Raw genomic sequence first — 18,229 nt, 5'->3', positions numbered from 1 at the left:
AGGCTAAAGTGCACGACAAGAAGAAGAAATCCCTTTACTACCCTTGAGGAGGAGAAGATGGAACATGCCTACCAACTCAACAGAGTCACCGGCATAGTGGAGAAGAAAGACTCCACACCCGACATGGATGGTAGAGAACTATGTACCAAGCTTGGGAACGAAGAAGAAGAGCCACCCTCCTTTAACAAGATTTGGAGAGCCAGCAAAGATCTAATGAGAGAGAGGAGCCTGATCCTCCAATTCTCCTCCGACGAGGCAAAGACCTCTTTCATTCGAAAGAGGGTGATTCTACAAGAACTCACGGGCTCCCCCATCTACCTAGACACCAATACAAGTAGAGCGTAGACCGGCATGCATGCCTAGGGCACTCAAAGCACGCGAAGAAGGGAAGAAGGTAGCATACCACAATGTCACATTGCCGTTTAGAACTACAATGGTGATCTATGGACACACCCAAAATGACTAGAGGACACACACACTTTGTACTTGCATTGCCCAAAAGGCCACTACAAGACCAAGACCACAACTGAAAACTGGCTGGCAGAACTCCCAACTCCAGACCTAAGCGTAGCCTCACTAGCCTCCCCTATCCACTCGCACGTCAGTCTCAATCGTCGGAACCCTGAGATGCACTATCATCTGATCCATGTTCTTCTCTAGAATCCTCTGATGAGGTTGCACCTAGTTCCCTTGTTCGTCGGAATCCTCGGTTGCGCTACAATCTGATTCTCTTACTGCTCCGTAATCCTGTGATGAGCTGTCATCCAGTTCCTCCGATTCATTCACTTCATTGGAAGACTCTTGCCCTGTTGAGGTGGATACTATCCGTCCGTAGGATAAGTCAATGAGCCGGCATGCATTCCAAATCCTTGCTTAGCATGTCCTAGAAGTCTCTGGATAGAGTCAGGCTTATGATCTAGACAATACTGTAGAATCTCTTTTGGCAAACCACAGCAAAAGCGCTCAATCTGGTCACTCAAAGTAATCTTCCGAAACGAGGACATTGGCAAATAAGAATTCCAAAACCTCTGGCAATAGTCATCCAATGTATCTTTCTTAGTCATTCTCAAATGATGCCAAGCCGTGATGACATCTCTTTCATATTCGTTTGATATCCAAGTTGACGTGAAAATTTTCTTGAGTTTTACTAACGTTGCAGGTGCTTCTTTGCATAACAACACAATAGACCACCATGTCTATGCATTTCCTTTCAAGTAATATGCCACCCTTCGCACCTTGGAGCGTTCTGAGAACCAACCTCCTGGGAAGGCGACATCAAACTACTATATAAACTCTAGGGCTCGATGGGTGTCCTCGTAGCCTGGAAACGTCTCCAACCTGATGGCTTGATCCCCTTCCTTGAACTCCTTGGTCTCTTGCTCAATTGTTCACTGTTGGAAGAGGACGGGCTCTCCTCCTCTGAGCTGCTAGATGGCCTCCCATACCTCCTAGATTTTTTCACAAATCTGCTTTTCTTGCTTTTTCTCCGCTTCTTCCGCCTTTTCTCATCCTCACTGGAACTAGAGGACAAAAAACTGTCGAAACTCTCTGAAGAAGAAGAAAAATTGGGGTCATCCTTGAAACAAGCACGCTTCTTGGATCTGCTTGCCACCTAAAAAATCGACTTCCGGCCCAAATAACCGAGGAAATCGACCGATTTCCTCTTCTTCCGACAGTGCTTCAAGCCTTTCATTATCTGGTTCATCTTCTTGTCAAGAGCTATGTCCAGCTCTTTCTACGAGTACAGTTTCTACTTTTCTGCACTCGTCAGTCCTTTCAGCTTTCTTCCCGACCTGAGAGAAGAATCAATGGCCTCTCCCCATCTCGCGTGAATCTCATCCATCGGGTAAGTCTTCAGATGCTTCACATATTTTGGGTTCTGGAAGTCCTTCATCAATCTTTTCACACATGTGTCAACTTGCAGTTGACATTTGTACTCCACTCTGTCCAATTCCCCCGTCGGAAATTTGTTTGTGGCTTGCATTTTAGGGTGGCCCCCACTCCATGGTTCTTTCATGGCTTAATGGCCCTTAAGTTAGAGCGATGAAGACAGAAGTGCGCCCAATGCGCGATGGACTAAGGGTGGGAGTGGCTAATAAGTCTGGGACAAGGACACAAAGATTCCTTGACAAACAAAATCTTGACTGCTCTGTCAGATTCTCCTCGTCAACAACCTATGTGTGTTGCAGAAGAGATCGGATCCTCCGTAGAAGAAGAATCTTTCTGAGCTATCATACCATTGTTACAAGCTTGGACGCTCCAAGCAAGAAATCAATAGCAACACACAAACAGAAACTACAAAATCAGAGAGAGAGAGAGAGAGAGAGAGAGAGAGAGAGAGAGAGAGAGAGAGAGAGAGAGAGAGAGAGACGGCACGATGGGGTTCCGCGCCCAGATGCATTGGCCCCAAAGACTGGCGCCCCTTTCGATATTTCTTTATTATTATGCTCGCAACAGTACAACTCCCGAGGGTCCTCTACTCTTAGACTCTACGTCCAGATGCTCTGCAGAGTGAGGCCCTCGGGTTCTTTATGAACAGTAGAAGGGTTGCCTAAAAGCAAAGCCCCAAAAGCAATTCTCTCAAACGCACTAAACCCCAAGAGCATCCTCTCCCAGAAGCTAGCGTTGGAAACTACCAAAAGCTGACAATGGTTTGCGGGGGAAATCCGTTCAGCCTCCCACGTGGCATCAGCAGCGCAAAACGGAGAAAATTCGTACAATAGCTACCACGTCAGCATGCAACGCATTTTACGAAAAACCTCCTCAGAGTTCAAGCTTTGGGTTTTTAGGGTTTTAGGCCCCACGTCCGCTCATAATCTCTTTAAGTAGGTCGGTTCAATCTCTCTTGTCCACTTGGCCATTTCTCTTCCATTTGGTATGCCACATCATCACTTTGTAGCACTCTCATGCACTTTGCACTCAAAGTTTTCCACTTGTTGTTTTGGTCATTGCACATTCTCTCTCTAAGTAAGGAAGGCTCTCCCTTCCGCTAAGTAAAAGGAACCTTGAGCACTCACTAATCACTCATCCTGAGCTTACAACATCATTCACTTCCGTTTCACATTACAGCTAGCCTTGAGGAGCGGCGTCATGAGTTTGCCTTCCATCAGTAAGCATCTCAGTGCACCCAGGTGGGTGACAGAGTTACTGGGGAGTTTTTTGAGACGGTGGGGCCACGCCATGTGCACACCAGTGTCGGCCAGTTTAGGAGACCCAACTGGCCAATTGCTTCAACGCCTGAGGATATACGTGCAGTTGCTACTGACTCTTACCGTGATCTATTGTCAATTGAGCCTCCGTCAGAGCGTCAGGATGCATGCAGAGAGCAGGTTTGGGCACAAATGCCTCGCCTTGTTATTGAGGAGATGCGACAAAGACTTGAGCTTCCTCTCCAGCTATAGGAGCTCCATGAGGCCCTCAGAGCACTCCCCCGAGGTAGTTGTCCAGGGGAGGATGGTTTGACTCCTAGCTTTTTCTTAGAGTACTCGGACTTGCTTGGTTCAGATCTTTGCAGCACGTTCCAGTACGTTTTGCACACTAGCGAGATGCCTGATAGCATGAGTGAGGGCATGATCTACCTTGTTCCCAAGGAGGGAGGCTCCTTGGATGAGATTCGACAATGGCGACCCATCACTATCCTCAACTCAACCTACAAAATTCTGGCAAAGGCTCTAAGCTTGAGGATTCTACCACTACTAGAGAGCATTATACATGGGACCCAGACAGGTTTTGTCAAGAAGCGTAGTATCCTTGACAACATCTTCAGTTTTTGGGAGGCATATGCCCTCACGCGTCTCTGAGGAGAGGATTTGGTGATACTTATCAATTTTGAGAAGGCCTACAACAGAGTTGACTGGGACTTTCTCGAGGACACCCTACGCAGGATGGGTTTCTTAGATGCTTGGATCATAGGCGTGTCAGCTCCCTACAGGTGTGCGTAGAGCCAGGTGCTCTTGGAAGGGGGAAGAGGGGAAACGCTTCGTGCTCACGCGTTAAGTCAGACAGGGTTTCCCTCTAGCCCCCTTCCTCTTTCTGTTCTATGCTGAGGTGATAAGCACAATTTTAAGTTCTCAGAAGGTTGGCTTCCGTGGCCTCGAGCTCCCTATTAGGGCAGATGAGCTCCTTGACGTTGAGTTCGCCGACAATTCAGCCTTGTACTTGGAGGGCCAAGAGGCCAATTTGCACAGGTGTGAGCAAGCTCTTGAGGTGTTTTGTTGTGCATCAGGAGCACTGATCAACTGAAGGAAGACAGTAGCTTTCTGGGTTGGCAATGCTCCTATGCCTGATTGGTCGCCACGTGAGGGTTTTAGATGGATTCCCCCAGGGACTGTAGTTCATTACTTGGGTTGTCAGGTTGGCTTAGACTTGTCCCCTAAGCAGCAGACTGCTCCCCTCCTCTTGTCCATTAGGAGGAAGTTGTTGCATTGGAGTTCGCCACGGCTCTCTTTGGCAGGCAAAGTTGTAGTGGCCAACCAGGTGCTGTTGGCTACTATGTGGTACATCACATCTTGTTGGATCTTCTCGAGCTCTTGTATCAGCCACCTAGAGAGGTTGATCAAGAACTTTCTTTGGTCAGGGCGCGTTAGCCCGTTAGCCCGAGCCAAAGTAGCCTGACAGGCACCTTACCATGTTCTCGGGGGGGGGGGGGGGGGGGGATCATAGACCCAGCATAGTAGAGCAGAGCCCTTCTTGGAAAGTTTGTTGTCAAAGGATTGCTTCCAGGGGAGAAGCCCTGGAAGGAGTTGCTGCTTCCCTGACTTCGAGCTGGAGTCCCTCCTGCTCGAGTCCCTCATGCAGGAGGCCCTGCCGCCCTTGGAGCCCTTCCATCACGTGGATCTTTACAAAGATGCGCAAAGTTGGTCTGAGCAGGAGGTTGGAGGATCGGTTTGCTGCGAGCCTGCTTCGGTCTTGGGAGCAGCTGAGGAGTGGCCTGGAGCAACACCAGCCCACCTGCACGGAGGAGTGCTTGAGACAACCCCTTGTTTGGAACCCCATGGTTCGCACTCAAAGAGGCCACCAGGTAAGTAGTAGGCCTCATGTTTCTTGGGGTCTCATGGCAGAGGGCCCAGCCCACACTCTGAGCGACTGGCTTCAGTTTTCACGGTTGCCTGAAGAGGCACAGAGTATCCAGCTACGAGGCATGAGAGGGGTGTAGAGCATGTGCCAGTACATTACAGAGGCTTTACCAGCTGAGTGGCTGGCTCACCCCTCTAGAGATGGCAGCTCCAAGATGGATGGGGGCCTTCACGCGACTAGAGGTCCTCATTGTAGTTCGTGCTTGCTCAGAGTTCGTACCCCCATGTTCTTTGAGATCCAAGGAGAGGGTCGCCTATAGAGAGTCTCAGTAGAGGCTCCACAAGTAGCAGAGTGCTATTTTCAAAGGATACGTGTAGTGGGCATCTGTGGGAGGACTTGTGTCATAGATCTTGACCAGCAGATCATGAGACAGGCCACTGGCAGCTTTCGGCTTGGGAGAGCTGCCCTTTGGCACGAGTGCAGTGGGACCTGGAGAGTGGTTTTGGAGAGACCCCTTCTCCTCAGTCAATCACCCGGGGATAATCTTCTTTCAGTACACTATTTGACTGGGGTCATCACTTTGTGCCATTCCCCCCTCTTGAAAGAATTGTAATCGGCCTCGATTATCTTACAAAACAGCCATATGCCAGAAAATTTCTTCAATAGACATTGACTCTATGTACCATGCACCAGACTCCACCAATCCAATACTTCTACAAAGACATCAGTCATTGGTCAATTACAATTCTGTCGAGAATCGTGAATACAAATCCAGACTCCACCAATTCAGTACTTCTACAAAGACATCAGTCATTGGTCAGTTACAATCCTGTCGAGAATCGCGAATACAAATCCTGATCATTGTAACCATTTAGCAATCACATCCAAACCACACTGATCTTTTCACAGATGTCTTAATCTACTATATCTTGTTACTATTAGAGTCATATCCTCTCAAGCAAACCATGCCCATGACCATCCCCACAAGACAGTACATCCACATAGCATGGAGTTCACAAAATCACACACTTAGTTCACACTGAACATCGTGTTTAATCTATTTCGTCCAGAACTCTTGATGCGCCTAGATCACTGTGTAGCCATCTCATCCTTCCGAAACTCTTGATTCACTCACAATAGTGTCCAGACACCTTGATGCACTAGGAGGTCATTCGGTTCACATTCAATTCTCATTCACTTAGTCATCACATCCAAATCTCACTGATCTCTAACAGATGACTAGATGCACTAAGTTCAAATCATTCATCAAAAAAAATTCTACAAACATTTCATATTTATCTACATGCCTCTAATAATACACACGTAGAAGAGCACGTGTTAATTCAATTAAGGAAATTTCCAATTCATTGCACATCTGTTTATAAAGTCATTCTACAAAATACTGTTAGCCCGTCAATACCCCTAAAATCTTGAAAAGAAATTAGTGACTTCATTCAATCTAGGCAATCTATGACAAAGGAGTGCAGTAGCTTCCCTCTTGTGCAATCCGCACCGCACCAAATTCAACCTGTTGATTCATCGGTAACTTTTGGCATAGACACTTGTTAATAGCCCAAAAGCTTCAAGGTACAGCTCTCTCAGAAGAGAATTTGTGATGTTCTCCTCCTCCATCCATGTTGCATCGAGGGCAAAAAAGTACCTTTCACCAAATTATCCGGTGGACCTAGCTTACCTTTTTGTTCCATTCGTGTGCCCTTTGACCTGTTGGTAGCCCTACAGGCCTCCCTTGTCCTTGGCACCTCAATCTAGATCATCGGAATTCTTTGATCTACCAGCTAATTGTAGCAGGGCTACAGTGTCACTTCACAGGACAGACAATTGGACAGTTGGTTACACTTGGTCTGGTTCACACTGGACGGACCCTCTAGTCTGGGAGTGACACGTGGCAGGTACCTACCGACGATGGTCTAGTGGACCTCGTGGCCAGGTCACCACATGGTTGACATTTATGAGCCGTTGGTGGCTCTTTATGGTGATACATATGAGTAGTTGTTCTGGGCCAGTGGCATTATCTTGTGGGTAGTAGTCGTCTAGTGTGGATCTTTTACACAGAGCACTGTTTCACCATCCCTGCACATCTGAGCCTCGACACCCCATTTGTACCTGTAAGTCCTGGGCTGGAGCTGAGTGTGCTGCCACGCCAGAGTCTGTACATGGTTCTTTGGTTCTTTGAGCTAGTCGAGTCCTCATGTTCTGGTCCACTGTTGTGTCTCTGTTGTTATCCATTGTTCCTGTATTTCATTCTGTTGAGAGAGTGTCCATTTGTTTGAGTGAGATTGTCACGCACATTGCATTGAGGGGCACCCACACTGTAGAGAGCACGACACATTATCCGCGCTACAGGTGCTCTCATTTTGGCGATCACGGTGGGACCTCAACTGAAGTCTCACTCTGTTGAGTAGCTGGTTTCTTCGCCTCGCCTGTGCAGCCTGTTAGTCTGGTTTGGTCTGGGTCAGCTTAATCTAGCTGGTCTAGTCTCTTGCCTTGTTGGTCTGGTCCTCTCTCGCAGTGGTCCACCGAGTGCTCGTCCTGGTCTAGGCCTTCCTTGTCCCTGGTCTCTGGTCCTTGGTCCTTGGTCCTGGTCTAGTCCTCGCCCTGGTCCAGCCCTCCTCGTCCTGGTCCTTGGTCCTTGGTCCTGGTCTAGTCCTTGCCCTGGTCCAGCCCTCCTCGTCTTGGTCCTTGGTCCTCGGTCCTGGTCTTGGTCCTTGGTCCTTGGTCCTGGTCTAGTCCTCGCCCTGGTCCAGTCCTCCTCGTCCTGCCAGCTAGGTGGTCTAGTCATTGGTCCTGGACCAGGTGGTCTAGTCACTATCCTCACTTGTTCGGTTTTAGACCCGTGTTGTTCACTGCATGACACATACAAGGCGGTCAGTTGAGCGTCAAAGCGCACTACTGAGCCCTCTGAAGCACTATAACAGAAGACGCCCTGTGGTATCTAGTAGAAGTCCATTAACCTCATCAACCATACCTCCACATACGACATCCCCCATTCCTTCATCCGGTTCCACATCTTCCAGATCACCTTCTCCAGCAAAGCTCTCTCCTATTCTGCTACAGCAGGCTATTGAGCAACAGGCTCAACAAGGGGCCATGGAGACGTTGGCTAGTGTGTTGGCCAAGGTAAACATCAAGTTCCCCACCTTCAAAGGACTCTCCTCGGAAGATGCGGACGACCATGCACGGAGGTTCGTATCTCTCTGTAGAGGACGTGGTCTTAACAGGGAAGATGCTTATCTGGTACTTTTTCCATCAACCTTGGATGGCTTAGCAGACAAATGGTACAGCCAGTTTGCAGAGAATCATTTTTCAACTTGGGCAGACTTAAGACAACAGTTCTGTGCAGCTTTTAGGCCGGGCGACTACCAAGAGAAAGTGTTGGATGAGTTGGCCAACATGGTGCTCCAACCAGAGGAGACTTTTGCAGAGCTTATGACCAAAACCAAGTCTCTGGTTGCCAAGCTTCCCCAGCAACCCGGTGAATTCATGGTTAAGAAGTGGGTGGAGAAGGCACTTCCCAAAACCTCTCAACAAAAACTCCGGGAGAGCCTCCGGCCCGACGCCACTCTGGAGGAATTCATCGCCGCTGCTACGAGGATAGAGGGGGCTAGGAAGTTGTTCACCAGCCCCCCTCACATAGAGACCCCCTCTGTGTTTTTGGACAATCCTTCTGATCCTTTATCTTCTTTACGCAGGGAACTGGAAGCCCTAAAGTTACAGCGAGCTCTTCAAGAGGAGAGATCCTTCTCTCTTAGACAGGAGAAGCCCCCACATCAAGAGGCTTATGATCAACTTAAAAGAGAGCTAGAAGAGCTCAGGTCTCAGCAGGAGACTAAGGCTATGGTATGGTGTAGCTCATGTCGATCTCCAGGGCATCCTTCTCAGGACTGCCCACTTCGAGCTTACTGCCATTTCTGCGAGAAGCCTGGCCATGATGACAAAGAGTGCTATTATCTGAAGGGAATGCGGCAACTACAACAGAGCCTCGCCCCCAACCTTCAACCCAACCTTCAACAAGGGTTGACACCTACATCCAACATGGTTTCACCCTATGGTCATCAACACCCTATGCCACCTCTGCTGACAACACCTCCTATGCAAGGTATGCACAACAACTTCGCATCTCCCAATTTTTATCATGCTAATGCTCCCTCAACCCCTCAGAGCTTCTACACGTCACCCTCAAACTCCATGCAACAACCACCTCGCCCGCCGTTCCGTCCCTCCAATCGGCCCATTTTATGCTACAGATGTGGAGAGTATGGGCATTATCAGAGCAAATGCCCTCTGCCAGAAGGCTATCCTCCGTGCCAACTTTGCCCTGAGGCTCAGGATCACTACACTAAGGATTGTCCTAAACAACGCGCCTCTACCTCTGCGAGCCCAAGTCAGAGCCAACCGGAATTCACCTTTCCCAAGATCAATTTGATGGCAGTTAGTACCAACCCCAAGCCACCACTTTCTGCCCATATGATTGCCTCTCAAGACAAGTTGCAGCTGGTAGAGGAGCCAGCTGGTGTCTTCACACGAGCTCAGAGGGCAGCCCTCGGCCTCAATCTTCCAGCAGGCACAGCCCTTTCCTCCCCAATGTCTACACCTCCTCCAGCAGCTGACATGCCATCCCCTAGTGCTAAGAAAGGATCTTTTACTATGCTTTCCGATATTGATAGGGCTTTCTTAGAAGCAGTTGCTGACTTACAAAAGATCAAGGAAACTGAGAAGACACTAATCCCAAGAGAAAAACCTACAGCAGAGACTATATTGAAAAATACCTTTCAGCAAGTGTCATTGTATGACATGCTTCGACTTGATGCAAATTTTCGAAGTGACACCCTTGCCATCATTCAATCTCTGTACCCTAGTGCAGGGTCTAGTGGCGGGCACCTCCCAGTGCAGCCCTCCGAATCCTACATGATATCCTATCCCGAAGCTTCACTTACTGATTACAGGAGTCCGCGTCTAACCGTTTCTATTATGAGCCGCGAATTCTCAGGGGTCATAGTAGATGGTGGGTCGGGTATCAACCTGATGCCTGAATTCACTATGCTGGCATTGGGTCTCCAGCCCACTAGGCCTGCCCCATTCACAGTGACTTTGGCCGACCAGAGGACTGTCTACCCCTTGGGCATTGTAGAAAAGGTGCCTCTGCAAGTTCAAGATTTCACATTCAGCTTGGATTTTGTGGTGGTTCGCCTTCCCCAGGTAGAAGGCGGCTTCCCATTGCTCATTGGCAGACCATGGCTACGACACACGAAAGCACTACATGATTGGGGAAACGATGCAATGTGGATACGAACCCCTGGCTCCCCAATGCAACCGATTCGCCTTGAAGGTGGAATGGATCCGGTGGTGCATCATAGTTCCCTGTCCATGGAGTCCAATCCCGAACTGGAACAACCTACTCTGCCGGATGGGTCAGATGAAGACTTGCTGGAGTGGTTGGAGGCTACCAAATCTATGCCTTGTTATGGAGTCTCTATTCACTCTTTGCCTGAAGGAACATCCTCTTCAAATGATTCCACAGCAACTCAATCTAATGTGCCACCTGAGCCTATGAAGAAGTATAGAAGCAATAAGAAATCTTCTCTACAAACACCTTTGGTGTCTGCTTCTCCTACCATAACAAAGCTCTCCTTTGTGTATAGCAAACTCCCTTCACAGAGCCCGTCCTGCAAGATGAATTCTAAGATCATGATCGCTGTATTGCTCATGGTAACTGCGTGCTCATTATGTGCACCTATCTACCCTATCCCCCTCTCCCCCTCACTACCCCTCGCCTTACCCTACCCCTCACCCCCTCGCCCTAGTCCCTCGCCCTCGCCCTCCCACCTACCTACCCCCTCGCCCTCGCCCTCCCCTTCCCCCTCACCTACCTACCCCTCGCCCTAGCCCTCCTACCTACCTAATTCCCCTCGCCCTAGCCCTCCCCCTCCCACCTACCTACACCCTCGCCCTTGCCTCCCCTTGTCCCCTAGCCCCTAGCCCCTAGTCTCTAGCCCCTAGCCCCTAGCCCCTAGTCCTTAGCCCCTAGTCTCTAGTCCCTAGTCCCTCGCCCCTAGTCTCTAGCCCCTAGCCCATAGTCCCCTCGCCCCTAGCCCCTAGCCCCTAGTCCCTAGTCCCTAGCCCCTAGTCTCTAGTCCCTAGTCCCTCGCCCCTAGTCGCTAGTCCCTAGTCCCTCGCCCCTAACCCCTAGTCCCTAGTCCCTAGCCCCTCGCCCCTAGTCCCTCGCCCTCGCCCTCGCCCTTTTTTTTAAAAAAAAAAACAAAGTTTTTTTTTTTTTTTTTTTAAGTGTAGCCTGCTACAGTGTCACTTTCACTTTCACACAACAATAGTTTGCAGTTGGGCTTTGGTCAGTTGGTCTTTGATCTGGTCGGTTCCACATGGGAAGAGACACGTGGCAGGATGGTGGGTTCCTGCCTAGTTAGAGACTTAAGGCGATTGCAAGCAGTGTAGTGTTTTTAACTCCACTTTTGAGGTATGTATGGTCATGGGCCTAACACCTACTTCAAGAAAGATCTACGGAAGCAGTACCTAGTGGTTTTCCTTCACAGCTTTCTCAGTATTCCTCTCACCGAGACGGTGAGCGGTCTTGTGGCGGGCAACCTGTAGCAGGGCTACAGTGTCACTTCACAGGACAGACAGTTGGACAGTTGGTTACACTTGGTCTGGTTCACACTCGACGGACCCTCTAGTCTGGGAGTGACACGTGGCAGGTACCTACCAACGGTGGTCTAGTGGACCTCGTGGCCAGGTCACCACATGGTTGACATTTATGAGCCGTTGGTGGCTCTTTATGGTGATACATATGAGTAGTCGTTCTGGGCCAGTGGCATTATCTTGTGGGTAGTAGTCGTCTAGTGTGGATCTTTTACACAGAGCACTGTTTCACCATCCCTGCACATCTGAGCCTCGACACCCCATTTGTACCTGTAAGTCCTGGGCTGGAGCTGAGTGTGCTGCCACGCCAGAGTCTGTACATGGTTCTTTGGTTCTTTGAGCTAGTCGAGTCCTCATGTTCTGGTCCACTGTTGTGTCTCTGTTGTTATCCATTGTTCCTGTATTTCATTCTGTTGAGAGAGTGTCCATTTGTTTGAGTGAGATTGTCACGCACATTGCATTGAGGGGCACCCACACTGTAGAGAGCACAACACATTATCCGCGCTACACTAATTCCCTTTATGTTCTTGTCTTGTACCCTAGGACTTGTTGGTAACCTCGCTCGCCTCCCTTGTCCGTTGCACTTCAATCTAAAGCGTCTAAATTCTCTGAGGAACCATCAGCTGATTCCCCTTCTTTGTAGGAACCCTCAAATGCACCCCTCGGATACACTATCATCTGATTCCTTTCCTTCTTTAATATCCTCTAATGAACTTGCATTTGGTTCCCCTGAGTCATTCTCTTCACTGAAAGACTCTTGCCCTGTTGAGGTGGACACTAGCCTGTCTGTAGGATAAGTCAATGAGCCGGCATGCATTCCAAAACCTTGCTTAGCATGTCCCATAAGTCTCTGAATAGAGTCAGACTTCTGTTGCAAACAAAATTGTCGAATCTCTATTGGCAAACCACAACAAGGCCGTTCAATTTGGTCCCTCAAAATGATCCTCCAAAACGAGGACACTGGCAAAAAGGTATCCCAAAACCTATGGCAATAGTCATCCAGTGTGTCTTTCTTGATTATTCGCACATGATGCCGAGCCATGATGACATTTTCTTCATATTCTTTTAATATCTAAGTTGACGTGAAAATTTTATTGTATTTTACCCACATTGTAGGTGCTTCTCTATGTAACAACAAAGTAGACCACCATGTCTGTGCATTTCCTTTCAAGTAAGATTCCGCCCTTCGCACCTTGGAGCGTTCCGAAAACCGACCTCCCGAAAAAGCGACGTCAAACTGCTATATAAACTCAAGGACTCGAGAGTCGATGGGCATCCTAGTAGCCTGAAAACGTGTCAACCCTGACGGCCATCCTTGAACTCCTTAGTCTTCTTGCTCATCTATTCACTATTAGAAGAAGACGAGCTCTCCTCCTCTGAACTACTAGATGGCCTCCCATGCCTCCTAGACTTTTTCATAAAAATCTGCTTTTCTTGCTTTTTCTCCGCTTCTTCCGCCTTTTCTCATCCTCACTGGAACTAGAGGACGACGAACTATCGAAACTCTCTAAAGACAAAGGAAAATATGGGTCATCCTCTAAACGAACACGCTTCTTAAATCTGCTTGCCACCTCGAAAGTCAACTTCCCGCCCAAATAACCGGGGAAATCTACCGACTTCCTCTTCTTCCGAGATTGCTTCAAGCCTTTTATCAACCAGTTCATCTTCTTTTCAAGAGCTCTGCCCAGCTCTTTATACGAGTACAGTTTCCACTTTTCTACATGCACCTTGTCTCTCAGCTTCCTTTCTGACTTGAGAGGAGAATCATTGGCCTCTCGCCATCTCATCCATCGGGTAAGTCTTCAGATGCATCACGTATTTCGGGTTCTCGGAGTACTTTATCAATCTTCTTACACATTTGTCAACCTGCTATTGACGTTTGTACTCCACTCTGGAAAAATTTCCCGCCGGAAATTTGCCTAAATCTCCGTTTGTTTCTTCAGTTCCCACACTGGGGTTCAACTTTTCTTCACCTCGCCGCACAAGGGTGTCGTTTCTGTCAGATTCTCCGCGAGAACCCATGTGTGCTGCAGAAGGGATCGGATCCTCCGTAGAAGAAGAATCTTTCTGAGCTCTAATACCATTGTTACAAGGTGGATACTCCAAGCGAGAAATCAATAGCAACACACGAATAGAAACTGCAAAATCATTGAACTTGGGGAGAGAGAGACAGAGAGAGAGAGAGAGAGAGAGAGAGAGAGAGGAGAGAGTCCACACGACACGGCGAAGTTCCGCGCCCAAATGCACTCGCCCCAAAGACTGGAACCCCTTTCAGTATTTCTTTATTATTGCTCACCACAATAGTACAACTCTCAAGGTCCTCTCCTCTCAGACTTTGCGTCCATATGCTATGCAAAGTGAGGCCCTAGGGGCTCTTATAAACAGTACAAGGGTTGCCCAAAAGCACTTCACCCAAAAGCATCTGATCCCAAAAGCTAGCGTCAAAAACTGCCCAAAACAGCCAGCGAAATTTGTGGAAGTCCATACAGCCTGCCACGTGGCACAATCAACACAAAACGCGAAAAATCCGTACAGCCTTGCCATGTCAGCGCGTCTTACGGAAATCAGCCTCAGAGTTAAAACTTTAGGATTTTTAGGGTTTTAGGCTCCTCGGCCCGTGCTCATAAGTTGGGAGGGAACTAGGATTAAAAAATCCATTCTTATCTTTAATTTTAGGCCCTGGCCATTCCTTCTGAGTTCAGAACTTCCTCTAGTTGTTTCTCTTGTCCTTGGCCATTTCTTTACAGCTGGGTATGCCACGTCATCACTTTGTGACACACAAATTGAAATTCAGCCTCCCCTCTCATATTTGGGCGCCCCCAGCTCGAATGAGGCCTTCTGGAGTGTGTGTTGGCTTGCAGGCTCTCCTATAGTCTACTGCCATGCGTCCAATTTGCTTTTGGTTTAATTCCTAATACCCACCAACTTATAAAGTCTCGCAGAGGGGCCTAAATGACTTAGACTGAGCCTAGCCACTTCTATACTAGTTAGATTCCAATGCCGATTGGCCCAACCATCTCATGGCTGCCTGGTCTTGAATCTTGCGGGTGAAATTCTTGGCCAACGGCCATTTCACACTCGACATGCAATGTCCAAGCATTTGTGATTTCAAAAAGGGAGTCCCAAAAAATTAAATAAAAATCAAGGGAAGGAAACCACCAAATAAAGTTAGTGTTTGTCACACTCTCATGACATTTGTGGTGTCAACGTGGTTTGTCTTTCTACATTTTACTTCTCTTCTCCCTTTCCCGTAGATCAAGTGCTCGCTAAACCAAATGAATATCCCCACCTAAGTCAATCATTTCTATCCCTGGAAGTGAAAATCCTTCTTATTGAACCTATTGGGTGTAGAGACATTGTAGTTTTGGAGAGCAGTGTTGCCCTCTTAGTTGTATGCTAGATAGGTGATTTAGGATGCCTCACTTTAGTGTTCACGAGGATGGGTGGGTTGTGGATATGAACTGGAGACATCTGAGCAGTAACCCCAGCTCCCTAAACATGTGAAGACTGTGGGTCGTCATAATTAGGTGAGTTTGTGCTCTTTTGCATGTGAGCGGTAGCTTCCTTTTCTTGAGATGCATTTGTTGCTTATTTTGAGCCTCTTCCAAACGGGCTTGAAACCCATAAGGTTCTGTGAAGAAGGTATTTGTTAGAGTACCTCTAGGGGATCCTGAACTTGGGGTTCTTTGTCATTGTTTTAGACTAAGGGCAAGGAGAGGAGGGGCACGCAGAGGGAAGGGTGAGGAAGAGAGGCGAGCAAAGGGGCGAGGGGAGAGAGCAAGGAGGAGAAGGGCGAGGGAGAGGGGCAAGGGGAAGAGCGAGCAGGTTGGGGCGAGGGGAGAGAGCGAGCACTGAGGGCAGACTTAAGGGCAAGTTTTACGGCGAGGGAAAAGGCTTTCAGCAAGGCAAATGAGGTGGAGGGCAAGAGTAGAGACAAGTGGAGACTAAGGGCGAGGGGAGGCTAGAGCATTGATATTTAAGCTCTTTTTACATCGTTGTTGTTGTTCGAGGTGAACTGAGGCATGTACATATTGCACAGATGTGACAGGTTGCGGAGTACACCACAGAGCGTGATACACAAATTTCTGCTACAGGCATGCTTGCTTTTGTGTCTCCAAATGCTGTTTAGCTTTGTAGAAAAAGTAATAAAAGACGTGGTTTTTTTTATAATTATTAACCCGATGATTCCAGCATATACAAAACAAGTGCATGTAAATTCTTACTTCAAGACAATCCCGTGAATGAGACACAGTGCTGGGTACACTTGGCCTACATCATATGAAGCAAATGAGCAAAATTCAATTACCTTTTGGGAAATGTACATGTGCTCTGCTGGTTTCCCTGAGCCTGAAAAACCTGCTAGATTTATGCGTTCTGACTCTGAAGAAGTAAACCTGTCAGAGGAACCCCATGTTACACCAAGGGCTAGCCGAGAGACACCCGAACTGTCTGGGGTCGAAGCTTGCATCTTATCATTCTCCGAGTGTAAGCAATCTAGTGATGAGCGATGAGAATGTTTGCCATACACAAAAGAATCATCCTCCTTAAAATCAGATTCAGCAATGCAAGGGGATGTCCTACTAGATAAGCCACCCTCATTTGAATCCAATATTGTTGTTGCAGTTACTTCTATTGCATGACTCCTAGCTTTGGTTCCCGCATTCCTGCATTCATTTGATCTCGTCTCACTAACAATGCTTTGCGTAGCAGACAAATTGTCTAAAGGAAGGACCACATGAAGCCTGTCACAATTTTCATGATTGGTGACACTCTTTTGTGATAAGCGCGATGAATCCTGGCATGATCCGTTGATAACCCACTCTAGAGAAGCAGCAGAGCACTCGCTTTCCAAAGAATAATTGTTGCCACTACTTGCACTGCTCTTTGGGCAACCGCTTGGACTTTTTGCAGAACTCTCTTCGAAAGAGCCGGTACCGTGCACATAAGAGCCATGACCAGCACTAGCACTTGACTCTAGAAGACTTTCTGAATTTCTTTCAGCGCTCTCATGCACACCTTGTGGCTCTGGCGTAAATCGGAACACACATTGATCCTCGGCTTTATCAACACTGGGTTCAAGGTCAGACTTGCAGCCCGAGCTCTCCTGAAGCTTTGTTGTGCCATTGACCAGTAAGTCCATGTTCCTTTTCCAGAGCTCCTGAGAAGAAAAATCAGAAACCTCTTCTCCTTCTACTTTTGCAAAACATCCTCTGCTTGTGTCTGCACTTCTTTCTTTATCACTGAAGCTTCGCCTGAGTCCAGAAGCTGAGGCTACATAGAAGCAACAGACACGGCCTTTATTACGTTTGATGCAGAAAAAAGAAGATTTTTCTTTGCTTATGGTCCAGTTCCAAAAGGTCCATAAGCCATAGCCAACACCCAACATGAAGCACTATGCTGAATCTGATGGGTTTCATCTTGAAGAAAGGCTGGCACTTCAAAACATATGGTCTCATCAAGTCTCTAAAGGGTTAAAAACATAATTCCAAATTACAAGTATGCAGAGGCTGAAAAATTACTAGCTTGCTTCCTGTAATTAGAGAATGTGACATGTATGTCCGTGAAAAATCTTGATAGGGAAATTTCATCACGTTTACCACACATGTTGTACATGAGCAAAGCCACAGCAATCCCAAGGGTGCCACTTACATGAAGTTTGAGCATCATGTACTCCACAGGACTTTCAATGGCATTATGTACATAGAATCAAACAGTCATATTCTTCACAAAATCGAAAATATGATTGTGATAAACCAACCAGATACGAACAAGGAGAGACACAGCGAGCTGTGTACGAATATCGAAAGACAAAAATGTGTCAAAAGTCAGGAAAACTTAATGGCGAGCTGCAAAATGTGCAAATGCCAATGCGTAAAAGAAAAATTCAATTGGAAATGGTGACGGACGTGCAGAGAGAGAGAGAGAGAGAGAGAGAGAGAGAGAGAGACGTACTTTCAAGAGCGAGGGGCGGCAGGGCTAAAAGCTCCTCGCAGCGGCGGATACTGTCGTCAACACCTTCTCTGTAGCCAGGCGATTGCTCCATTTATTTCCTTTCTTCCTCACTCGCTCTTCTTCTCCTTCTGCATCATTTGATCGAAGTGCATTGGTCGAGTTCGTTAGTGTCAGGTCGTCAACTAGTCTCAAATTTCAAAAATTCTTCTTGGGCATGCCACAGGCCAGAGCATTGATTTTTGACGGGCACTTCAATCAAAAATTGGCAGAATTTTATTATTTGGGAAAATTACCAAAATACCCCTATAATTTGTGGAAATTCCCAAAATACCCTTGTATCAATCGTTCAAAATTTTCTGACCTTTATTCCTTTTCTGACAATTGAGATCCGATTTTGAGTGCTTATCATGTGATTTGCCACAAATTACCTCACAAAAAAAAAAAGTCAACTATGTCTAAAAATATTGAAGCGATTCATCTCCAAAGCCTACATAACCAACTCAAATTCTAGTTTTAGCATCTTGTATTGATAGATCATTCTTCTTATGAAAAGCTACAATTTTTTTATCTTTGGAGAAATTTAATCTCA

The 18,229-nt window shown here is 47.5% G+C and overlaps 2 protein-coding genes across 16 annotated transcripts in view; one reads left to right on the top strand and one right to left on the bottom strand.

Moving 5' to 3' along the window:
* LOC147433833 (uncharacterized) overlaps window positions 1–17,843 on the bottom strand; it is a 154,441-nt gene extending 136,598 nt beyond the window's left edge. For 5 of the 15 annotated variants that reach the window (XR_015185312.1, XR_015185313.1, XR_015185311.1 and 2 more), the window contains exons 1-2: window positions 17,641–17,843; window positions 15,995–16,959 (exon numbers count right to left, since the gene is read on the bottom strand). Coding sequence is in view for 12 of the 15 variants with exons in the window: in XM_086490465.1 (XP_086346591.1) it covers window positions 15,995–16,959; window positions 17,641–17,731 (1,056 nt within the window). In the remaining 3 variants the exon portion in view is untranslated. The remainder of the gene's footprint in view (window positions 1–15,994; window positions 16,960–17,640) is intronic. The other 10 variants (XM_086490455.1, XM_086490456.1, XM_086490459.1 and 7 more) reach the window with 2 other exon arrangements.
* Window positions 7,912–9,356, top strand: LOC147433834 (uncharacterized). Its single transcript, XM_086490622.1, has 2 exons — window positions 7,912–9,050; window positions 9,326–9,356. The coding sequence occupies exons 1-2, from the start codon at window positions 8,125–8,127 to the stop codon at window positions 9,354–9,356; spliced, it is 957 nt and encodes a 318-aa protein (XP_086346748.1). The 5' UTR covers window positions 7,912–8,124.
* Window positions 17,844–18,229: the final 386 nt, after the last annotated feature.

The sequence above is a fragment of the Adiantum capillus-veneris genome, chromosome 19 (assembly GCF_014529385.1).
Source record: "Adiantum capillus-veneris isolate H3 chromosome 19, ASM1452938v2, whole genome shotgun sequence".
NCBI classification, from domain to species: Eukaryota; Viridiplantae; Streptophyta; class Polypodiopsida; order Polypodiales; family Pteridaceae; genus Adiantum; species Adiantum capillus-veneris.
Note: the sequence above shows the minus strand (reverse complement) of the source record. Positions and strands in the feature narration are given on the sequence as shown.

What these genes read in the sequence shown, in the direction of transcription:
- LOC147433834 (XM_086490622.1), top strand. Translation starts at nt 8,125, where the DNA reads ATGGAGACGTTGGCTAGTGTGTTGGCCAAGGTAAACATCAAGTTCCCC. An exon ending in CAACCCAACCTTCAACAAGG is followed by an intron (nt 9,051 to 9,325) that starts GTTGACACCTAC and finishes GCCCTCTGCCAG; the next exon opens with AAGGCTATCCTCCGTGCCAA.